Below are 21914 nucleotides of genomic sequence, written 5' to 3'. Positions count from 1 at the left end.
TGGCTTCCACCACTGACCTTTGGGCCTTCCCAGCGCAGATCCATGAAACAGACCTGCATGAGATATTGTCATGGGCTCTGGGCCTCCAGCTGGACTCGTGTTAGGCACTGTTATGGGCTCTAGGTCTTCAGGAGGACTCTTGCAGGACACTGCCCAGGGATCCAGACCTTCAGCTGGATTCTTTGGGTTTCTAGTGTGTGGGCAGATTTCCTGAGCTCTTTGACTCTTTGGGTGACATAAAATAATCCTATAGGAGCTGAGGATTTAGCTCAGCAGCACAGCGCCTGCCTGGCAAGCGCAAAGTCGTGAGTTACATTCCCAGTACCAGAAAAAAAAATAATAATCCTATAAATTGTGTCCTATTTTGTTTCCCTTGCAAATCCTGACTACAGCAAAACACTTGTTTTCCTACAGATGACTCGTTTATCCTTCTTTGTGGCAGAGTAGTGCTCCATGGTGTGTAAATGACGCAATTCCTTCGTCTGTTCATGTGCCGATGGACCTCAAGCCCACCCCCAAGTCTCAGCCACTGCAAGTTGTGCTGCAGTAAACACCAGTGTGCATGGAGCACTGTGCAGCCCAACCTGGGGCCAGGATTTCAGGAGCCTGGCCAGCACGGGGTGAGCTTCGGGCAGGGAGCCCGTCCCCGGATGCCAGCTCCTGGTGGTCCGGCAGGGGCTCTGCTCAAATGCCTGAGGGCCAGAGACACAGGGGCACCAAAGGGTATGGCCCCTCTGTCCAGCAGGCACTTCAGGGAGACCTTGTGCCAGCTAGAGTCTCCTGATGGCTGCAGGACAGTCCTGGAAGCAGAGGACAAGACGGGACATGCCGGTCCCAGCCGGGTGGTCACTTCTGGCTCCGGGCCCGGCTCCGGGAGCCTGGGCGCTCTGCTGACAATCAGGTCACGGAGGGAGACTCCTGACCTGAGGGTCCATGTTCTCCACGAAGTGGGGCCGCTGGGAGCTGGGCCCAGAAAGAAAACGCCCCCAGGCCTGGGCTTTCCATGTGGGCCATGCAGAGGTCAAGCCTGGGGCGAGGTGGGGCCCAGGCTGGACATCCTGCTTGGGGACAGGTCTGGTGCTGTCACCTAGGGCTGGGGGGAGGGGCAGTGCTGGACGGCTGGGGCCTAGAGGGTGGGCTGGGGCCGGGACCACTGCTCTGTAAAACCTACACTCAGGAAGGAGCCAGGGCGGGTCCTACCCCAGGGCCCACTCACTGCACGTCCTCCATCCCAGGAACAAGGGGCGCTTCCCCCTAGGGGACCCTGTAAGAGTTAGTCAGCTCCGTCCAGGAAGCTACAGTCCTGTGAGACAGTACAGGCGGGGTCGGGCAGAGGGAGGGAGGAAGCGAGGAGAGGATGCAAGCACTGTCACAAATGCCTGACCACACTTTCCAAACAGGAAGGGAAGTCAGAGGAAAGTGAACCTGTAATCCCAGGACTCAGGAGACTTGAGGCAGGAGGATCACCACGAGCTCAAGGCCCGCCTGTGCTACACAGAGTGCAACACAATTTACGGAGGAAGACTGTCACACACACGGACACACACGCGGGGGACGCAAAGCCGAGTGGCAGTCAGTGAGAAAAGTTCCTAGGCCTTGACTCCTGCCTGGCATAGGCCCTGTAAGGGATCCGTCATTCTGTGGGGCTGGGGCTCCCCCGCAGGGCCAGGCACAGTGGCTGAGGCAGCCACAGAGGACTAAGCACAGGCACGCACGTGGGAACGAAAGCTTCAGGCCTTTGGTTTTCAGGAAATTATTCAGGAAATAACAAAACAAAACAAGCAACAAGAACCAGTAGTCTTCCAGAAAGTTGAGTACTTTGCTTTATTGACACGAAACAGACCCCCTCTGGTGTCGAGTCCGGAACTAGATCCTACAATACTCAAAGCATGTTAGGCATATTAAAACATAGCCAGTTCTGCGGTTCGGGCACTTCCTGTCACGAAAAAGCAGCGTCCTGCCCTCGATCCACACTAACATACACAGTATATTAATATCCCGCCCGGCGTCGCGTTCTGCTCTGCTCCGTCCTGTCGCATTCATGGGGCTCCCGCGCTCCTGCCCAGAGCGAGGAGGCGGAGCCACCAAACCCTCCCATCCCAGAATGCAACTGCCCCCCCCACCCCTGGCTGCACCCCAAACACATCAGAGATGTCAAGCCACACCCCAGGCACCGGAAGCTGGGTAAAATGCCTGTCCAACCAGGTAACACTGTTTTTAGTCCAAAACTGAATGTACAATGTAAAAAATTTAAAATGACTTTCACACAGGTGACTCGAGAGTTCAAAGATGTTTGGGAGAGGAGGAACAAACAAGAGCAGGGCAGTGCCAGGGGCACGGCGCCCAGGAGGGATGACCATGCCATTGCCCTGCGGCGGCCCCGCCCAGCTCCACACTGGGAATGCTTTCCACAGGTCTAAGCCTGCGGGCTGCGCACGGAGGGGTCCCCCCAGCTCCTGAGCCAGGGCCGGCTGCCCGCTGCCTGAACAGACAGACCCGGTCCCTACCGCACCTCTCCGTGTGGCGTGCTCTGCACAACCACAGCGGCTTGCTTTGGGAAATGGGGACATCCTTGCTCCGGCTGTGGTACCAAGGGACCCCCATCAGCAGCTCTTTGGGAGCCCAAAGAAATGATCTGACGCATCGCCCCTCCTGACGCTGGGCGCCAGGGGCAGATGTGTTAACAGCAAACGTGTGAGGTGGTGGGTGCCGTGCCCCCCAGCAGCACCCAGGCACACTGGCCTCCACGGAAGGCAGCGGAGCGGCCCGGCTAGCCGGAGTCCCCGCGCTGAGCACCACGCTGCGCGAGAAGCCCCTGCAGGCACAGCCCGCGGGCGGCAGGCTAGGTTTTGCTGCGCCGCAGGAGTGCAGCCGCAGGGCCCTGGCCACTCTGGAACTTGAGACTCTGCAGGTTGATGTGAGCCCCATGCCTGAGCAGCGTCTCCACGGTGCGCGCATGCCGGCCCTGGGCGGCCAGGTGCAGCGCGCTCAGTCCCTGGGCATCGGGCAGGTCAACAAGGTCGGCGGTGACTAGCTCCTCCACCACCTCCGAGTGCCCGTGAGTGGCAGCCAGATGCAGCGCTGTCTGCTGCAGCGGCCCTCGGGCCAGCACGTCGGCCTTCTCCTCCACCAGCAGCCGCACGGTGGCCAGGTGTCCGTTGCGGGCTGCCAGGTGCAGGGCGGTGCAGCCCTCGGTGGTCACCGCCTCCTTGCCTGCGCCCCGGTGCAGCAGCAGCCTGGCGGTGCTGGTGTGCCCGGTCTCCGCAGCCACGTGCAGGGGCGTCTGCGCCAGCAGGCTGCGGACGTTGACGTCAGAACACAGGTCAATGAGGACGCGGGCCACGCGGTAGTGCCCCCGCTGTGCAGCCAGGTGCAGCGGCGTGCGGCCGTCCAGCGTCTGTGCGTTGACACTCACGCCCGGCTGCCTCGCTAGCAGCTTGACGATGGCCAGATGGCCCTGCCAGGCGGCGTAGTGCAGCGGCACCCAGGCGTCCTTGCCCTGCAGGCCCACGTCCACGCCGCGGCGCAGCAGGATGCGCACGATGTTCTCCTGGCCGTGCTGGCAGGCCACGTGCATGGGCGTGCGGCCCTCGAAGTCCACCTCGTGCAGCGACGCGTTTCTCTCCAACAGCAGCCGCGTGCTGGGCTCGTCTCCGTTCTGCGCAGCGAAGTGCAGCGCCGTCCACTGGTCCTCGTCCTTGGCGTTGACGCTGCTCTTGCGGGCCAGCAGCAGCTCCACCACGGCCCGCGCCCTGCGCTCCACGGCCACATGCAGCGGGGTGGAGCCCTTCCGGTTGGTCAGGTTGGGGTTGGCGTTGTTGAGCAGCAGCCACTTGACGCACTCCTCCTGCCCGGCCTCCACGGCCAGGTGCAGCAGGCTGGCGCTGCCGTCCAGGACCAGGTCCACGTCCTGCGGCTGCAGGATCTTCATCAGCCTGCTCGTGTCCCCCGACACGATGGCGTCCACCAGCTTCTTCTTCTGGATGTCTGTGGTGCCCAGATCTGCAGGGAGCGGGGAGAGGCAAGGTCAGATAAGGTCACCCTGGGGGACACTGATCCCGAGGCCCCGCTGTCACGAGGGGAGGCGGCCCACGACTTGCAGGAGCCTGGCCAGGAACACTCAGGACGGGCCGGCCTGCACTGTTCAGCCCCAAAGCACCTGGCCCAGAGGACAGACGTCTGAGGTGCTCTTCTGTTGACCTGCAGCAGGTCCCTGGGGTTGGCGTCACGTAAGAGATGGAAAACGCAGCCCCCCGATGTGCAGAGTCAGTGACTCCTGCTAAGGTCCCTTCATTTATAAAGAATCAGGGTGCAAAGCCCACTCAGCAGGGTACAGGGAAAGCGGGACCGCCCGGCCCCTCCTTCCGGGGGACATCGTGGGGTGTTCGCTAGCACAAGCCCCTAAGGGTGGGAACATAGGAACCCTGCCACACCACCTAGCATCCTGACGTGCAGGCAGGGAGACTGTGCAGTGGACACAGTGTGACAGCAACAGCCCCTGCCCGCGAGACACTGCCCCCAGTGGCCAGCAAGTAAGGGATGCGGCCTCAGGAGCCAGACAAGGTGTCACCCAACGGTGTCACCTGAGGGAAGGTTCCAGAAGCCTCTGCCCCGTGCAGTTTCCAGCCATCTTCAGCTCAGCCTGACCGTCCTTCCCACAGTGAGCTCCAGCCAGATTGCCCTGCCCACCTGCCTCAGGCCTCTCCTCACCCAGCAATGCCCTCCTTTGGCCCCTGAACGTCACGGCAGGCAGACCCCAGCCCCCCTGAACATACACCCCCACCAAGATCAGAGCCTTTCCAGGCACGCGGCCCTTGTGCTGCATCCAGGGGAAGATGCCACGTGCCCCAGCGCAGCCTCAGCTCAGGACAGGACAGGGCCAGGCCAGCCCCAGGCTGCAGAGTGGAGCAGAGCAGCACTGACCCCCATACCCCGGGCTGGGACAGGGAAAGCTACCTGCTAAGAACACCCACCAATATGAACTCAGAGATAAGACCTGCCAGGGCCAGCTCAAAGGGCCCCCCGGCTCGCAACTCCCAGGTGTCAGCACCCTGAGGATCACCGACCCTGCAGGGCACACACAGTACAGAAGCGGGGGGCCGGGTGCACCCCTCACTGCCTGAGACGCCGTGGGGCTGGCTGGCCTCCTGGCTTCCAACCTGCAGACCCGAGGCTGGTGCAGGGCTGGTGCAGGTGAGACACACTCGATGCAGGCAGTTAGAGCGGCCCGCTCCCTCCCACCGAGGGACATGAGACAGTCCCGCAGCCCCTGTCTCTGGATTCCAGCACGCTGACCACGCTCCTGAGACCAGAACAACCCAGTTAGAAAAGCAGGAATCACTGGGGCGAGTTGCTCAGACTCCAACACACACCGCAGCTGAGTCTCTCACCACTTGCGGACGGCTCCCGCTCGAAGGACAGCGACAGTGACCCTCGGGAAGAGAAGGCGGAGTCCACCGATGACACGCCTGAGAGCCTCTTGCCGCTGCTGGACGACTGCAGCTTGCACTCAGAGGAGCTGCGGCTGAGCTCCTCCGGGCCCTCAAGGGTCTGTGAGATGCCAGAGTCCAGCTGTGACAGGAGCTCCGAGAGGCTGCAGTCATTATCGAAGGGCGGGGCGGAGGCGCGCTTGAGACGCGTAGCCTCGGGCACGGCCTGTGGGACAGACAGGGGCCAGGGTGAGGCTCAGCCTCTGACCACCCCACAACAGGCACAGGAAGAGGGGGATGAGGACACTGAAGGTGGCCAGGAAAACTCAAGAGTCTGGGAAGATTCGCCACCTCAGACACACAGGGCCCAGACCCAGCACCGCAGGACACGACGGGCGGTCCATAGCGCACCATCTGGCCGCCACCTGCTCAGGGTCAGCGCTTTCTACACAAAATGCAAGCACGAAGCAGCTGCGGGAGCTGATGCAGGGGCTGGACCCCGACCGCCAAGGACAGCTGAGAAGCCTCAGGAAGACAGCACCGGCTGGGTGCCCACCCCACTGCCGACAGCCCTCGGTACCCTCTGCTCCAGCCCCGTGGGTCTGCCCTGGGTCTGCATGAGGGGTGGAGCCTGGCCATCAGACGCTACTTTCTGGCCATCGAGGTGTGAGCGTCCTGCTGTGATGCATGCTGCTTCCCTGCTCCTGTCCCTCTGCCCCTGCCCCCTAGCTCGGCCTGACTCGGTGGCCAGGTGTGCTGAGCCAGGTCTCGTGGCTGGGGCCAGGCCTAGCTGTTCACCATCTGCTCCTGTACCTTTGCCCCAGCTCTCACACCCTCGCACGCCCCTCCCCGTTCAGGGCACCACATAAACCCGGCCTGGTCTCCCGGGAGGCACCGTCCCGGCTGGGGAGCCCAGGGCCTCCAAAACCTCCTCCACGGTAGCTGCACAGTCAGCCAGGGAGATGCGATTAAAAGGGTCGGGTCGTCAGCCAGGGTTGCAGAGGACCCCAGGCTGCCCACCTCCTTCGGACGCCCGGGGCTCGCTCTGGGAGTGTCCAGCAGCGCCCACCCATGTCACGCACAAGCCTGAGGCAGGAGACTGGGTGCATGGGGGGCGCCTAGAGGCCGTGGGACCCACGCCTCAGTGGTGCTGGGCGCAGGTGGGCTGAGTAGAAGAGAGCCAGGCGGGCTGCCCAGGGCGCACAGGAAGGAGCTGACCTGAGAACCCCACAGCCAAAGCCGGGGCCCCTTACCTCGCTCTTGGGCTCCGGAGAGCTCTCCCTGCCCGAGTCCTGGGGCATCTCCTTGACTTCCTCCTCCGGCTTCTCACACAGGTCCTCGGTTTCAGAGGTGATTTCTGTGGGGAAAAAACAAAGGCAGGTCCTTTGGGTAAGGGTTCTCCGTGCAATCCTACAGGGGGAAGCCGCTACGCAGTGGATGACAAGCTGGGCACCACCAGCTCTGCAATTTCCTGGCCAGCCCCAGGCCCCCCAGGGCTGCCGTCTGCAGTGTCTCCACACTCGGGGCAGGGCCCCCCTCGGCAGGTGAGCCCCACTTCCTGCTGCTGCATGTTAAACACGAAAACACGATTACCACGCTCAGTTCCATCCAGACACTTCTGCTCGGAAGACCAGGGCCGTAAGAGGGGAAGCCCCAGGCCACAGGCGGTGGGTCTCCTAAGAGAACTTCTGGGGCTGGCCGGCTGCAGCTCCAGTCCCAGCTGGGAGCAGATGGTGGCAGCTGGCGTCAGCCACTGGGGCGCCGTGGGGGCCACTGGGTGCAGAGCTCAGCCTGGTCCCCACCCTGTGCCTCTGGTCAGCTCTGTGACCGGAGCTCCACGCAGCTCACCTTGGAAGCTGGGCCGCTCCTTCGGGTCCTCGTGCCAGCACCGCTGCATGAGGTGCAGGAGGTTGGCGCAGGCGCGTGGCCGGGGCCTGCAGACGGGCGGCAGCTCGGGGCGGTGCCCCTTCACCACCTTCACCATGATGTGCAGGATGTTCTTCTCGTCTGTGGGCAGAGGCACCATCAGGGGGTCGTCTACAGAGAAGGGCAGGGGCACGGGGGACCACGTCCTTCCCTGCATAAGCTTGGGCTCTCTTTAGCCCAGGGCCCCCAGGGCACAGCTCGCCGCAGACACCTGTCTCTATCAGTGGGCACACAGGTGCCAGACCCCATGGCTCACGGCTGGCACTGTTTGGGCCTCAGGCTCCACCAGGTGGGAAGGGCTTGACCCTCAAGGGGCCAGGATCTATACTCTGCTCCACCTCCCAAGCTGGACCCCTCACTCCCTGCTCACAGCCTCCATGCCCTTCCGAGGGGCAGCGGCCACCAGCAGGTGTGGGGCGCTGGCCAAAGTCCCAGGCAGCTGCAGAGGTCCATACTGATGTTCACCCACCGCCCTGTAAGTCTGTGCAACACCTGTCCTAGCACGGGCAGGTTATTACCAAGGCAACTGACACTTCTCAGCCTGAAAGGCCTTCCAGATAAAAATAAAAGCTAGGCAAACACCCACTGTGCTGCCAGACACGGAGAGACGCACCGGTGCCCTGCACCTGGCTGCTCCTATCCAGGAGGCGGTGAAGTAAGAGGACATGTTAAAAGGAATTCACACTGCGGGCTTCCACGGTGGGACAAGAATGCAAGTGGGACAACGGGGTGGCACGATGACAGCGCCAGAACCTCGGGGAGGGCTGCTGGGACACCCACTCATTCAGCTCCAAAGACTCCCCAAGCCTTCCCACGCTGAAGGGTCTCTTTCTGCCGGGCACTTCCGCCCTATGTCGCTGCCAACTCTCTGCCTCAACCAGAAAGGGGCTCCCAGGCCTGAGGGCCAGGCACTCTTTTGTACTCTTTCCTTTTAGGTTTTTTGCCCTGGGGACTGAACCCAGGGCCTCTTGTACACTAGGCAAGGTCTACTAACACTTCTGTCCTACCACTCAGTGTGGGCACGCAGGAACACCAATGAAAGGAAAGACGGACCCTCCCTGTGATGTACCGCAAAGCTACTCGGCTTTCACAGCAAACCAAGTCAAGCTATTTCGCTCTGAGGACAGAAATGAGGGCCATGGGTGCCCGGCGGAGAGGCTAGGCTACCTCAGGTCAACCACGTGAACGCCCTGACTGACTGCAGTGAGACATAGTCACCATGCGGAGCTTTGTCCTATCTATGTTTTTAATTAAAAAAAAAGAAAAAGGGGAGAAGAATTAGCTGGAAAAACCCAGAAGAGGCAAATCCACAGCAAATTCATGGATGGAGGCGGGATTGGGAAGCAGCCACTCACAGGCCTATGCTTCTTGCTGGGGGTGACAATGTTCTGGAATCAGAACAGTAGTGAGTGTGCTGAATGCCACAGAATTACACACTTCATTATTTTTCTTTCTCTGGGTTTTTTAAAAGATATTTTTCCTGTTTTGTGTTTCTGTGGGGAATCCCACAGCATTCATTTTAAACATCAAAATGAAGTATGTATTTTACCACCAAAAAAATGTGGCACTGACCCACAGACCCCTCAGGGCCACCTTTCCTCCCGTGTGGAAACCAAGCTGCGCGAGCACCTGGTGGCCTGTGGGCTTGTGGTGAAGTGGCCCAGGCCTCTGGTCACATGGGGAAGGGGAAGCAGAACAGAGCAGGCCCCGTCCTGAGGACAGAGCGGCCAGTAGGAGCATGGACCACAGCAGGACTGCATGCCCCACAGGCCACAAACCCGGGGCAGCGTCACTCACCTGCGAAGGGCTTCTTCTGCGTCAGCACACCCCAGATGACAATGGCAAAGCTGCAAGAGAAACCGGCGCATGAGTGCTGAGCCGGGGCCAAGACCTGGCGCTCCTCCTATGCTTCTAAGGGGCACAGGCTCCCCAGCGAGGCCACCAGAGCAGCCACGCAGGTCCTGGGAGCCATCCTGGCCCCTAAAGTTTATTTTCTCGCAGTGCCAGGCGCGTGGCAGTGGGGCTGTGTGCTATGTGGCTGGGCCAGTGCCCGGCACCTTCTGGCTCTCCTCTACCCTCCACTTCCTTCCCATCCGGTGGGGCTCGGAGACACCGAGCCAGGCTCTGACCAAACAGCCAGTCCTAACCTGTGTTCTCTGTGGGTGCTGGGGGGCCACCAAGGAAAGGAGCAGTCCAGCAGCACCCTAACGCCCTCTTCCACTGAGGGTGAGGGTTACAGGAATAAAGAGCATACGTTTACAGTAAGTGAGAAAGACACACGCAAAAGAGAACGCCATCTGATACAACTTGTTTTAAAGAGTCCAAAGCCTGCACTCCCCCACCCGAGCACTGGCTTGACAGTGGCTATTCACAGAGCCACACAGAGTCCACACTGAGATCCACGGAACTCTGCAGGTCCAGAAGTTAGAACTCAACTCGACGGCCGCATCCGACTTCCCCAGCGCTGCAAGCCCAGACTCGTCCCGAGGGCGGTCCCCAGCACAGTCACCCCCTCAAAGGCAAGCTCAGCACATGACAATGGCTACTGTCAAACCAGTCAGCTGGGCGAGGACAGATGACAGGAAGGTAGAGCCGGATGCTCTGGGGCCAGGTCAGCCCTGCGTGGGCACCAGCGTGCGGCGGCCGGGGCAGCCTGCTCGCTCCCTGCTCCGCTCCCTCGGTTCCTCCTCCAGGAGGCCCGCGTGATTCAGGCCTTCGCCATCTGGAGAGGGAAGGGACCCAACGCCCCGGGCACTGTTCTCTAGGCTCACAGGTCCCGCCAATTTCCTGGCATGTGGAAACTGCTTGCGTCACAACCCACACACTCACGGATCCGTGGGTTCTTCCAACAGGCGAGCAATAAAGCCCACATTACAGGAAAACAACAAAGTGTGCGTGGTGCGGGCGCTGTCGGCTGCTTACATAACCGGCCCCGCCCGCCTGGGCAGGGAGGACATCCTCCCGGCAGCACGGGCCACAGGGAACAGGCTCCCGGGGGGCCCTCAGCAGAACCCCGACCCGGCCTGGCACGGCCCCTTTCCCTTGTCACCCACCTGTACACGTCATGCTTGGTGTCAAAGAGCCGGCTCTTCTCCCGGATGCGCTCCGGAGGGAGGTAGGCGATGGTGCCGAACAGGCCATCCATGCTGAGGTCATGGGAATGGGACAGCCCGGTGCACTTGGCCAGCCCAAAATCCGAAATCTGCAACACAACCGCAGGACGTGCCTTAGCCTGAGATGGGACCATGGGGGCCAGACAGCCCTGAGAGTTCCGGACTCTGAATGCGGGATGAGGAACTGCTGCAATCAAGATTTTACAAGCCAGGGAACTAGCTCAGTGGCACAGTGCCTGCCTGGCAAGCACAAGGTCCCGAGTTCAATTCCCGGTACCAAAAAAAAAAAAAAAAAAAAAATTAAGAGTTTACGGGGACAGGCGCCCAGGCCGTCCCACAGTGCCGGTTCTGCACGGCCACCCGGGTGCAGAGGGCAGGAAAGCAGCCCTTGGCTCCAGCCACAGAGCCCGGGCGGCTGGTTATGCAAGCCCCCAGCTGGAGCGGCAAGTGGCGGCAAGCCCTTTAAAGGACAGCAAACCTTCAGAAGCCTCAGCAAACAAAACACACACCTCGCTGCCCCGGGCATGCTGCACTCCGCCCGACGATCCGTGGCCAGCAGACATTTGCTGGCTCCTTTGCCGAACGCGCAGCACCCTCCTGCCCCGCCAGCAGCGCTTGGCTCTGGTACCCGCACGGCCTCCCACGTCCAGAGGGGGTTGGGCGCCTAGTGGCAAAGGTGTCTTTGCACCTGTGGCCGGGGACCCCCGGCGCCTCTCCAGGAAGCGTCTCGCCCACCCAGGTCCCCACCTCCTGGGGAACCTGGATGCTCTGCAGTGTGGACGAAACCCCAGCGCCTGGGCGCTAACGGGAGTCCCGGCCCCTTTCCCTGCTCCAGGGTTAGAGGTGGAGCCCCGCATTCACTCCTGGGCCCCTCCTCACGCAGGCCCAGGCTGCAACGGGAAACAGAGCTGAGTCGGGGCCTACCCCGGGCTGCTGAGTTCATCGAGGACCGGCAGCCTGCTGCAGCCACCACCACTGGCTCGGGAACTCAGCCTGCCTGGGGCTCTGAGCTCGGCCATAGCAGCAGGCAGGAAGGCCTGGCCCTGGTCTTCTCCTACGGCAGGCTCTAGGGCTCAGCTAGCCCAGGTACCAGTTCTAGGTGCCCTGATTCTCCTGGCTCCACAGAGGCCTTGGGAAGGAAACCACCTGGTCCCCGGACTGCGGCCACAGCCATCCTGCAGTCCACAGCGAGACCAGCCGGGGCTGCAAACCTCATCACGGGTTCAGGCCACAGAAGTTGCAGCTGACAACTGCCAGCCACCAGAAACGCTTTAAATCCACAAACAAAGAGAGCCTTGGATTTGGGGACCTTGGTGCCAGCGGCTTCTCCTGCAATGTGCCATCTCTCCTCCTGTCACAGCCACGACTGTCGCCACCTTCCAAAGAGAGATACCTCGGGACAGTGGCGCGTGCCCCTGGCTCCCGGCAGGGCGAAGCGGGCAGACTGCACACACGAACGAGACTGCCGGCTCACGTTTAACTCAAATTACCTTTAAGTCCACTGCAGGCGGGGCCTGGGGGTTGGACCGGGCTACATCCCCAGCACTTTTTGGTTATTTATTTAGTGGTGCTGGGGACTGAAGCCAAGCCTCCAGTACATGCTAGGCAAGGGCTCCACCACTGTGCTCCATCCCCAGACACCCTTTTTAAGTTTTGAAACAGGTCTCCCTAAGTTGCTAAACTGCCAAGGCTGGGCTTAAACTTGTGATCCTCCTGTCTCAGCCTCCCAGAGTGCAGGGATTCCAGGCCCGCGCCGGCTTACTGCCTCTGACACAGCGATAAGGTAGTAACCTAACGTCAGGGACATTTATAACACTAGGCAGAGCGGCCGGCTGGATGAAATTTCAGCTCTAAGCACATCCTGTGCAGAAGGGCAGGCAGACCTGGGGCCCGGGAACGGGTACAGGAGGTGCTGCCTCAACTGCTCCAGGCAAGTGCTCCCCAAAGCTGTCTCAAGGGACAGGGTGTCACTCGGCCCTCTGCACACCAGGCAGCCGTCTCTACGCCAAGAAGCAGAGGAAGGCAGAGGGGAGCGCACTTTTGTTTTCGGGCTCCTCGGCGGTGACTTAAGAAGGGCGTCAAGCTCACCCTGCCTTTCTCGCTGCTGGTTGTGGCGGCTCAGGCCAGGGACTGGGCTGCCTCCCTACAGGGCAGGTGTCACTTCCTGCCTGGGGAGGCCCTTCCTGGCCACTCAGGCCGTCGCTGCCACCAAGCCAGCCCTTCACAGCCAGGCGAGGCCCGGAGTGCCCAGCAGGCACACATCTCCTCACCAAGCACTAAGCACCCACCTGCACCAAGGCAGGGAGACGCCAGCTGAGCGGCAACCCGGAGAAGCCGAATTCCCAGAGCACGGCCCGTGCTCAGCAGCAGGGGCAGGCACAGGGCTGAGCAGCCACTCCCAACCCTGGACACAGACCACCCAGGCAGGGGCCGTCACGGCCCCCAACTCCAGAGGCGGGGACAACTCAACTCAAAGGCAGCGGCTGTCCACGCAGCCTCCCGCACACCCCCGTGCCTGCCTGGAGAGGCAGGGCTGCTTCTCCCACCCGCACCCCAGATCAGCCGGTGCCACCATCCGAGCCAGGACAACGGGGCCGCTCTGCGGGTGACGCCTGGCATGCAGAGACCGTGCATCTGAGACAAAGAGCTTCTGATGTACCGAGCACTTGGGACAGGCACTGCTGCAAAGAACCACGTTCTGTGACCCGAGGGTCCGGTCACCGAGCAGACTCGGGAAGTGGAGTCCGCATCTCCAGCAACCCAAGCCCCTGCCTCACACCTGAGGCGGAAGGTCCATCTTCTAGCCAGAACCTTACAATGTGCAATGCTCAGAACTACGGTCCAGAGCGAGAATCAGGTTTCCCACCTGGCTGCAGCCAGGTGCAGGGGCAGGTACATGCCATGCCCATGAGGCCCCCCGGACCGGAAGTGACGGGGTGCGCACCCCCGGGCCCCACCTTGACGTGGTAGTGCGCGTCCAGCAGGATGTTGGCCGGCTTCAGGTCCAGGTGCAGCAGCGGCGGGGACATGCAGTGCAGGAAGTTCATGCCCACGGCCGTCTCGTGCACGATGCGGAAGCGCAGGTCCCAGGGCAGCGGCTCTGCGGCCAGCAGCCGCTCCAGCGAGCCCGTCTCCATGAACTCCATGACCAGGCCCACGGGCTCCCGGCAGATGCCGTACACGGGCAGGATGTAGCGGAACTTGGCCATCTCCATCTTCTTGGCTTCCTCCAGGAGCTCCAGGCGCTCCCTGAAAAAGTACAAAAGCATGAGGGGTGTGTAATGGCCAGGCACAAACACAGAGCTCACGTGTGCGCCCCTGATGCCCCAAAGCTAAAGGCTGGGCCTCCCGGGGTCTGTGGTCCCAAGCTGCCTGAACCCCCAGCATGTAGGGAGACGATCTGCATGCAGCGGGCCGGCATGGTCAATGCCGGGGGGGCGGCGAGAGTGGAGGAGTGCACCCACACTCCCTCGTGTGGATGGGGCAGGACAAGTTTCAAAGCCACCGCTGGCCATGTGTCCATCACAGACCAACCTGGCTTCTCTATGTGAGCCCAGCGCTTCCACGGACCGGTTATCTCCTAACCCACTCCCACTCAAAGTAACGGAAGAGCTTTGGTCTTGAGCACGGTGCAGCCAGCTGTGCTTCTGACAGCAGTAAAACACACGTGATGGAGTACGCATCGCTTCAGCCATCACACGTGTGCAGGGCAGTGGCCTGGCATACTGTACTCCTCATGGAGGAACCATTGCCACCATCTCTGCCCAGACAGAGCCTCATCTCTGCCAGGGTGATCTGCACCCAGTAAACACCCAGGACTCCTCCTTCCTCTGTTCCTGGCCACTACTCTTCTACTGCCTGCAAATGTGCCTAAACCTGCATCTCATTCCTAAGTGGGATCACAGGGTTAGTTCCTGTGTGCCTGGCTTATTTCACTAAGCATGTCTTGAGGCCTGCTGTGTCAGAGCACCACCCAGACCTTGTTCGTATGCATGGCTGAATAACGCCCCACTGCAGGAACAGCGTATTTTTGTTTTGTTTTGTTTTGTTTGGTTTGGTTTGGTTTTTCTCTGATACCAGGAACCGAACTCACGACCTTGCGCGTGCCAGGCAGGCGCTTTGCCGCTGAGCTAAATCCCCAGCCCCTACATATTGTTTATCCACTCCTCTGCTGAGGGGCCATGGACTGCTCCACCTCTGGCTCTTGTGAGTAACGCTGTACTTTTGCATAAACCGGGGTACAGACATCTGCTGCCATCCTGCTTTCAATTCTCCTGGATATGCCGATGCCTATGGTGCTGAGTTCTCCGTTTACTGGAGGAGCGGCCAAGCCACGGACCGCAGCTGCCACCTTCTCTGTGAATGAGTTTTCACGGGGCATCTCCCCACTGTTTACACACGGGCATGAGGAGACCCTGAGAGGCCCACAGCGGCAGCGCAGGGACTATCAGCCCTGCATGGAGGACCGCCAGGCCTGGCCAGGGTCCCTTTCCTGGCGCAGCCACGTGCTGAGAGGAGAATCACAGAGCGCCAGCCTACGTCAGCGGCAGGGTCAAAGTCTCCGCGAGCACTCAGGGAAAAGGCTATATCCTGTGAGGATCTGGGTCAGTGATTCTCCAAAACAGACACACAGAAGACAGCCCGGAAGCTGGCAGGACACACAGAAAACACCCAGAAAGCTGGCAGGACCACGGCTTCCCAGGCCTGGCTCCTTAAGAACATGTTCCAGGCTGGAAAAATCTGCTTTCTAGTAACGACACGCTTCCTGAAGGGAACACCTGAGGCCACCCCCGAGAGCCCTGATCTGCTCCATCTGGGAACTTGGTAGCTTGGGTGCCCCCACACCCCAGACCTGCCAGGGCCCCCATGGCTCCCAGTGTAGGAAGCCAGCACAGTGCAGCCACCCTGCACCCTCTGGCCTGCTGGAGAATCCGATCCTCTGCCAGACAGTCCCAGATTCTTGTGGGTCGGACCTCGGCCCTAACACTGAACCAGACTCAGCTCCCTGACAGGAAGGAGGACCCCGATTCTACTGCTTACAAACTCCCACACAGTCAATGGGGAGCCCAGCCCCTGACCTTAGGAACAAGGGAAAAAGCCTCAGGGACGAATCGCTGTATCCCACCAGCCCAAGGTGCGTTCAGCATGGCTTGTTTTCTTAGCACGCAGAATAAAGGGCCAACGCATGGAAGCCAAGATATGTACAAGAAAGAGGGCCAGCCGTGGGGTCCCTGGGATGTACCCTCCCTCCAGCAAGAACCCCCGCAGCCTGGAGCCCACCCAGGATAGCCAGTCCCCTCCCAGCAGCCACAGGACCAGGCCAAACCGGAGGCCGTGAGCGTCACGGGGAGCGCCACGTGCCGTCCCTCCCCAGCCTGGTGACCAACAGCACAGCCTGGGCCAGACACCCAGCCCTGCTCCTGACTCAGCCAGCTTCTGAAGGAGAAAGGAGTGGAGGCCCAGACAGGCAAAGGCCCTGGTGGAGGAGGAAGCGGCAGCGCTGGGAGAGCCCCTTCTCCTGCGGACGCTCGCTGAGGGCCTCGCTGTCACCTGAAGGGGTTCCCAGGACAGGGCCTCCAACTCCCAGGTGGCTGCTGCCGGCGCCTGTGACCACCTGATGCCCGCTGAGCTTCTCGTTCCAGATGCAAGTTAGGACTTCCCGTTTTCCTGCTGCTTTAAGAAGCAGCGCAGGTACCGAGCCCCCTCACGCAGGTGAAGCTGCGGGAGGGCAGGGCAAGAGCCGAGGGTGATCAAAGCACATTACACGCAGGGACCAAAATGAAAGCCATTCATCTGTTTAACAAACTCTCAACTAACCCTACAAAACTTCAGATGAAATGGAACTTGTCACTCGTTTTTAAAAACTCTGCTGAGCCCCTGCCACCTGCCAAGTACTATACTCGGTTCAAGGCCCACAGGGGTGAGCAAAACCGGCACGGCCCCGCTCTAACTCGTGCAGTCTGTGCACGGCCAGCGGGGCAGATCTGAATCAAGGTGAAGCTCTGTGGTGCCTGGCAAAAGCTGCTGTGAAGTTCAGGAGGACAGCTGGCCCGCCCGCCCGCCCGCCTTATGTTAGTATTAACTTTCTTTGCAGACAGGGTCTCACTATGCAGTTCCGGGTGGCCTGGGACTCAATGTAGAGTGTGTTTGTGTGTGTGTGTGCCCATGCATGTGTGACATGGCTGGCTCTGAGGAGCGATCCGGGGGTTTCTGCGCCTTCCTGCATGCATTCTGCAGGGGATCTATGAGGACGACGCAACTCCAGGAGTTGAGGTCCCATTGAGAGGCCGGGCTCGTGGGCGCTCACTCCCTGAAAGCACAAAGAACCCATCTACACGGACACTGGAAGAGTCGCACCTGGCAAGGTGTGGGGTCACAAAAGCAGCCCCAGCAACCTCCTGGCCCAGCACCCTTGCACCGTGAACCTGGGCACGGTGCACCCCGCACCTCAAAGCTGTGCTCAGGGGTTCCTGGCTGGGCACTAGGTGGCCTTCTGAGAGTCTGAGCAGCCCCTCTGACCCAATCTGAGGGCTAACAAAGGTGTCTTTTGAGAAGTCAATTCAATCAAGGGGATCTTATTAAAGATCTGAGCCAGGCTGCCAAAAAAAAGAAAAAGAAAAAAAAGTTGTTGTCTTCCACCGCCCCGAGGGCCCAGAAGTCATCAGCCTGGCTGGCAGCGGGTCACACCCCAGCCAAGGTACCCCTCTCTCCCACAGTGGCCTGGAGGAAGAAGACCACCACTGCCCCTGCGCTATGGAAAGCTGATCCCACAGGGTCTCCCAAGGGAACCCCAAGGTGACACCACAGCCTGGGAGGGTCCCCTTCCCCCGGGCCACTGACTCCAGGCGTTCCACAGGAAATCAGCTACCCCAGGAAATAGGGGCAAAACCACCTTGTCTCATATGAGAAACCGAAAGCATCAGTGCATTAGGAAGCGGGAGAGAGATCTCCTGAAAACGGGGCCGGGAGGGAGAGACGGAGGGAGGGAGAGACGGGGGAGGGGGAGATGGAGCGGGGGAAATAAAAAGAATGAAGATGCGCCATGTCCAAGTACCAGCTCCAGCAAGAAACATAATCAGGACATACTGCAAACGTAAAAAAATTTTCTTTTAAAATCACCTTCTTTGCGCCTGCATGATCGGATAAGCCTCGGGGCATACAGGACTCTGGCCCCGACCTTGTCAGGCAGCCTGCACACGCAGAAGCTCCCAGCCCTTTACAACCTATAACTTCAGAGCCAAAATCCTGAGGACCCAGGCTCGACTTACACCCCAGGGGCCAACCCGCAGTAGAAGCTGGAGCTGGCTGTATTTGCAACTCAATAAGCCCGTACAGGGCCTCCCTGAGCCAGCTCCCAGGGAAGGGCATTTCTCTTCAGAGAGACACATTGTTTCTTGCTGGAGCAATTATTTAAATACATCACCCCACCCAGCCCTTCCAGCTGGAGTTGTGGACCAAACAAAAGGAACTGTAGGTTTTTAAATTTTTAAACTGTAGGGGTTTTAAATTTTATTTATTCATTTACTTTTTAATTTTATTTATTTTTGTGGGAATGACCCCAAAGCCTTTACACTGAGCTACAGCCTAGCCCTTTTTTAAAAATATATTGAGACATGGTTTTGCTAAATTAGTACAAGGTAGCCTGCGCTGGGCTCAAAGTTCCGATGCTCCTGCCTCAGCCTTCCAGAGTGCCGGGGTTACCCTCGCGCATCACCACACACAGCTGGTAGCTTTAGAATGATTACTAGTATTTCGGAATTTGGGGAGATTTTCAAAGCCTATCCCTGAGCCTCAGTGCTGGGGCGGGAGCCAGGTCCAGGGTACCTGCCACCGCTACCAGATGGCACTTCCCACGGCCTGCGGGGCAGCAGGCACTTCTGGGCCACTGCACCCCAAGATCAGCGTAATTAAATCAACCTCAAAGCTGTGGCGTCATCCTCCCGTCTCCTCCTCCTCCTCTTCCTCCTTCCCGGCTGGGGAAAGGGTGGCTGATGCGCTTCCCAAGAAGGGAAGGGAAGAGCGCCCCGACCCCCAGCCCCTCCGGCTCCCAATGGAAAAGTCAGAGTCAGCACAGGACTAGCCTGGGGCTCCACTTTCTGGTCTCTGAGAGTCACTTAGTCACTTATATCAATTCTACTTTCATCCCACTGAGGAAGAGCCAAGTGCAAAGGTCCCCGGCAGGGAGAAACGTCGCCAACAGCGGCACCCCAGCGAGGCCCATCCTGCCGAAGGGAGCTCTGCAGAGAGGCCCCCAGCTCTCTTTCAAGCACAGGCACAAATCCCCGATCAAACACCTCTCCAACAGCCAGAAAGCGAGCTCCCTCCCTCGGAAAGGGGCACGGAGGTGGGATAAAGGCAGAGCTGCCTCGGGCACACTCGGCAGGAGGGGGCCCAAGAGCGGCCGGGGTGACAAAGGGTCCTGTGAGGGGGCCTGGGAGCCTCCTCAGGAAAATGCAGCCGAGCTGGCCATGGGCCTCCTGTGTTCCCTGTGAGGCCTTGGCACGCCAACCCAATTACATTCCCAGGGCGCCTCCGAGGGGTTCCCACACTGCTATTTTTAAAACTGACAAGAATCGGGCTTGTCCAAGTGTCAGCGCTAGAGCTACAAAGCCGGGGTCTGCTCGGGCTCGCCCCAACTAGCCGGTGCCCAATACTGAGGGCTGTGCCCGCCCGACCTCGCCAGGTGCTTTGTTATTATTCTGCGCTTCCTCTTAGCTGGGGACAGGGAGGGGAGAAAGGCCTGGGGCCACTTTGTTTCACCTCAAGGAACACTAGCCTCTAGGGTTCACAGCAGACCCTGTGGCCCCCCCCATGAGAATCGGGGCCAGATTCTCCCCAAAGCCAGCTGGCAGGATCCTCCCAAGGCACTAAGCCCCGCAAAGAGGGGAACTCGACAGATGGGTGTTATCACCTGTGAACGAGGCAAAGAGTACCCCCAGGGTACTCGTTAGTAGACATTTCCCCGCCCCAAGAAGGCTGGACGGTGCCCCTGGCCAGACCTTCCCCACAGAGACGTACTCACAAGGCCTGGGGTGGACTGCAGTTAACACCTAATGCCGAGGGGTGGACAAAGGCTGGGGCCGGAGTGGCCACAGGGAGCCAGGAGACCCCTTCTGGCTGGCAGCTGTAGCCAATGAAAATGGGCCTCACCCACACCTGTCCCTAACGTGGCTCCCTCTCCCTCTCTAAGCAACTAGCCAAACCAACTCCGGTCACCCTGGAAACAACAGGCCGTGGGGCAGGCAGGCAAGCCTCAGCCAGGAGGTCGGTGCCTGCAGAAGCCCCAGGAAAACCCTAACCCTTTCTCAAGGCCAGCGCTTGCAAAAGTGGGGGTGGGAGCTGTGCGTCAAAGGAGCACTGAAAAATGTGCAGGTCACAACTACTGGAAGGCTGATAGCAACCTTGCAAGACTGCCAGGTGTGGGGCCCTCCCAGCCTCGCAGGAGACCCTGTAGAACACGGGAGATTAACCCCAGGAGCTGGCTCCACATACACAGCAGGCGCTGACCACCTTCTAGGTCAGAGAGCACCTGACCACCTTCTAGGTCAGAGAGCAAACACACAGCTCCAGCCCGCTGCCCCTGAGGCCAAATGCAGGAGGCTCAGGCTTCCTGTTGGGCTGCTGACCTCGACCCAGCCTCCCTCCGACAAGCCGACACCTGCCTGCTTTAGGCAGGGCAGGGCAAGCTTCCAGGGAAGGGACAACACACTCAACCAGGCTTCACAAGATCCACAGGGACCCGCCTGAGTGGAGAAACCCTCCTGCAACCAGGCCACCCAGGACACAAGGGGCCGGTGGCTGGAGGCAAAAGGGATTCCAGGGCACAGGCTGTGGACTCTGCCTGGGGCAGCGCCTGTTTACTCCGCTCTTCCAATACCAGAAATTGTGTACAACTCTGCTAGTGAATGAAGCTCACGTAGACCAGTCGACTCCCTGGACATTCGTGCCCGAGAGAATAAAAATGCCCCTCGGAGTCTTACCTTCTCAATCTGACCATTGGCTGCTATTCCAAACGGTTTGGATTTCATCAAAATAGCCACAGCACCCTGCCAGCCCGACTTCCCAGGACCAGAGGCACAGACAGGGAGGGAAGACTTTTTCCACACAACCTCAGCAAGCAGGTCAGCCGCAGCTGCAGGCGACTCCACGACAAACCCCCAACTCTACCGCAGCTTCCAGGGCCGCTTACAGGCGCTATGATGGAGCCTCCCAGCTAACAATAAAATACACACGGCGCAATGGGTCTCTGCTCCGCAGGGACACTGCCCGAGCTACTAGACACAAGCATCGCTACCCGGCCACGTAATAAGGGGCTTTAGAGACCCCAGGAGCAACACGGTGGGCGCTGGAAGCCAAGCCCTAGGCGCCGGGGGCTGTGTGTAGTTTACAAGGGGCTGCGGGTCTGAGTCTTGGTCTGTCTGGGGAAGCTCCACTTCACCCCCAGGAAGAATGTAAACTACATTCATTAAAGTTTAATGAAGCAGAACACAAATACAGGTTCCACGTAGGGGGCAAACTTCATTCAAGGATCAGCAAGCTAAGGTAGAGAAGCGAAGCTCATCGGTAAACTATCCAAACTCTACTGCACACCAGGGAATCTGGGAACTAAAAGGTGTCCCACAATCTTCTCACCACCTCACCCCGCAAGGGAGGCGCAGACCACGGTGCCGTCCACGGAACCCGCAGGGGCGGCGGAGCTCCTTCCCGGAGCACCCAGCTCCTTCCCGGAGCTCCGCCCCGGTGCCCCTAGCCCGGCCCTTCCTCCCCGGGGCTCGTCTTCGACCTGCGGTCCGCAGGGCGAGCGTGCGCGGCGAGGCAGCGGGGCGATCGGGATCCCGGACCGCGGGACCCAACAGGCCCAGGCCGGGCCGGTGCTTCCCACCGAAGTAATTAGAGTCTTAGGCCAATTTGTGCTGGGCGCAAATGACAGGGTGAGTCCGACCGCGCTCCCAAAGCCGGTCGCCCGCACCGCAATCCTGCTAAGCCCTCGCGGACCGCAGCGCGCAGAAGGGCCCTTGGGACGCCTGGGACCCCGAAACCCCGGGTACCCCCAAACCTTGGAGGACCGAGCAGCACGGAGGGCGCCGCACTGGTCCCGGCCCCCGCGACCCCGGGGTCCCCCACCCCCGCGCAGCTCAGCCCGCGGCGCACGGACCCGGACCTCGCCAAGGCGCGCGCCCCGGCTGCCGGGTCCCCTTGGGCATCCCCCGCGCCCCGCGCCCCACCCGACCTGTCGTCGACGTGCAGGCTCGGCGAGCACTTGATGGCCAGCCACGTCTTCCAGTGGACGTGGCGCACCTTGTACACCTGCCCGAAGCCGCCCGAGCCGACCTTCTCCCAGCTCGCGAACTCGCCAGCGTCGAAGGTGCGCAGCAGCCCCAGGGCCCAGGGGCCCCCGCCGTCGCCCTCCATCGCGCGCGCCTCGCCCCGCGGCCGCCCGGTGCCC

The 21914-nt window shown here is 60.4% G+C and overlaps 1 protein-coding gene across 3 annotated transcripts; it reads right to left on the bottom strand.

Annotated features, from left to right (window-relative positions):
- Positions 1 to 1795: 1795 nt before the first annotated feature.
- Positions 1796 to 21903, bottom strand: Ripk4 (receptor-interacting serine-threonine kinase 4). Of its 3 annotated transcripts, none has more exons than XM_005375848.2 (8): positions 21699 to 21903; positions 13426 to 13717; positions 10409 to 10557; positions 9153 to 9202; positions 7278 to 7436; positions 6683 to 6786; positions 5391 to 5655; positions 1796 to 4002 (listed from the first exon to the last, which is right to left on the bottom strand). In XM_005375848.2, the coding sequence occupies exons 1-8, from the start codon at positions 21878 to 21880 to the stop codon at positions 2843 to 2845; spliced, it is 2361 nt and encodes a 786-aa protein (XP_005375905.1). In that variant the 5' UTR covers positions 21881 to 21903; the 3' UTR covers positions 1796 to 2842. The 3 variants fall into 3 exon arrangements, with proteins under 3 accessions (XP_005375905.1, XP_005375906.1, XP_013360712.1); XM_005375849.2 differs by lacking the exon at positions 21699 to 21903 and adding an exon at positions 19487 to 19612; XM_013505258.1 differs by lacking the exon at positions 21699 to 21903 and adding an exon at positions 19380 to 19441.
- Between the last annotated feature and the right edge of the window lie 11 nt (positions 21904 to 21914).

The sequence above is a fragment of the Chinchilla lanigera genome, unplaced genomic scaffold, assembly GCF_000276665.1.
Source record: "Chinchilla lanigera isolate Chin_1 unplaced genomic scaffold, ChiLan1.0 scaffold00006, whole genome shotgun sequence".
Taxonomy (NCBI): Eukaryota; Metazoa; Chordata; class Mammalia; order Rodentia; family Chinchillidae; genus Chinchilla; species Chinchilla lanigera.
This window is presented reverse-complemented; position numbering and strand designations above follow the sequence as displayed.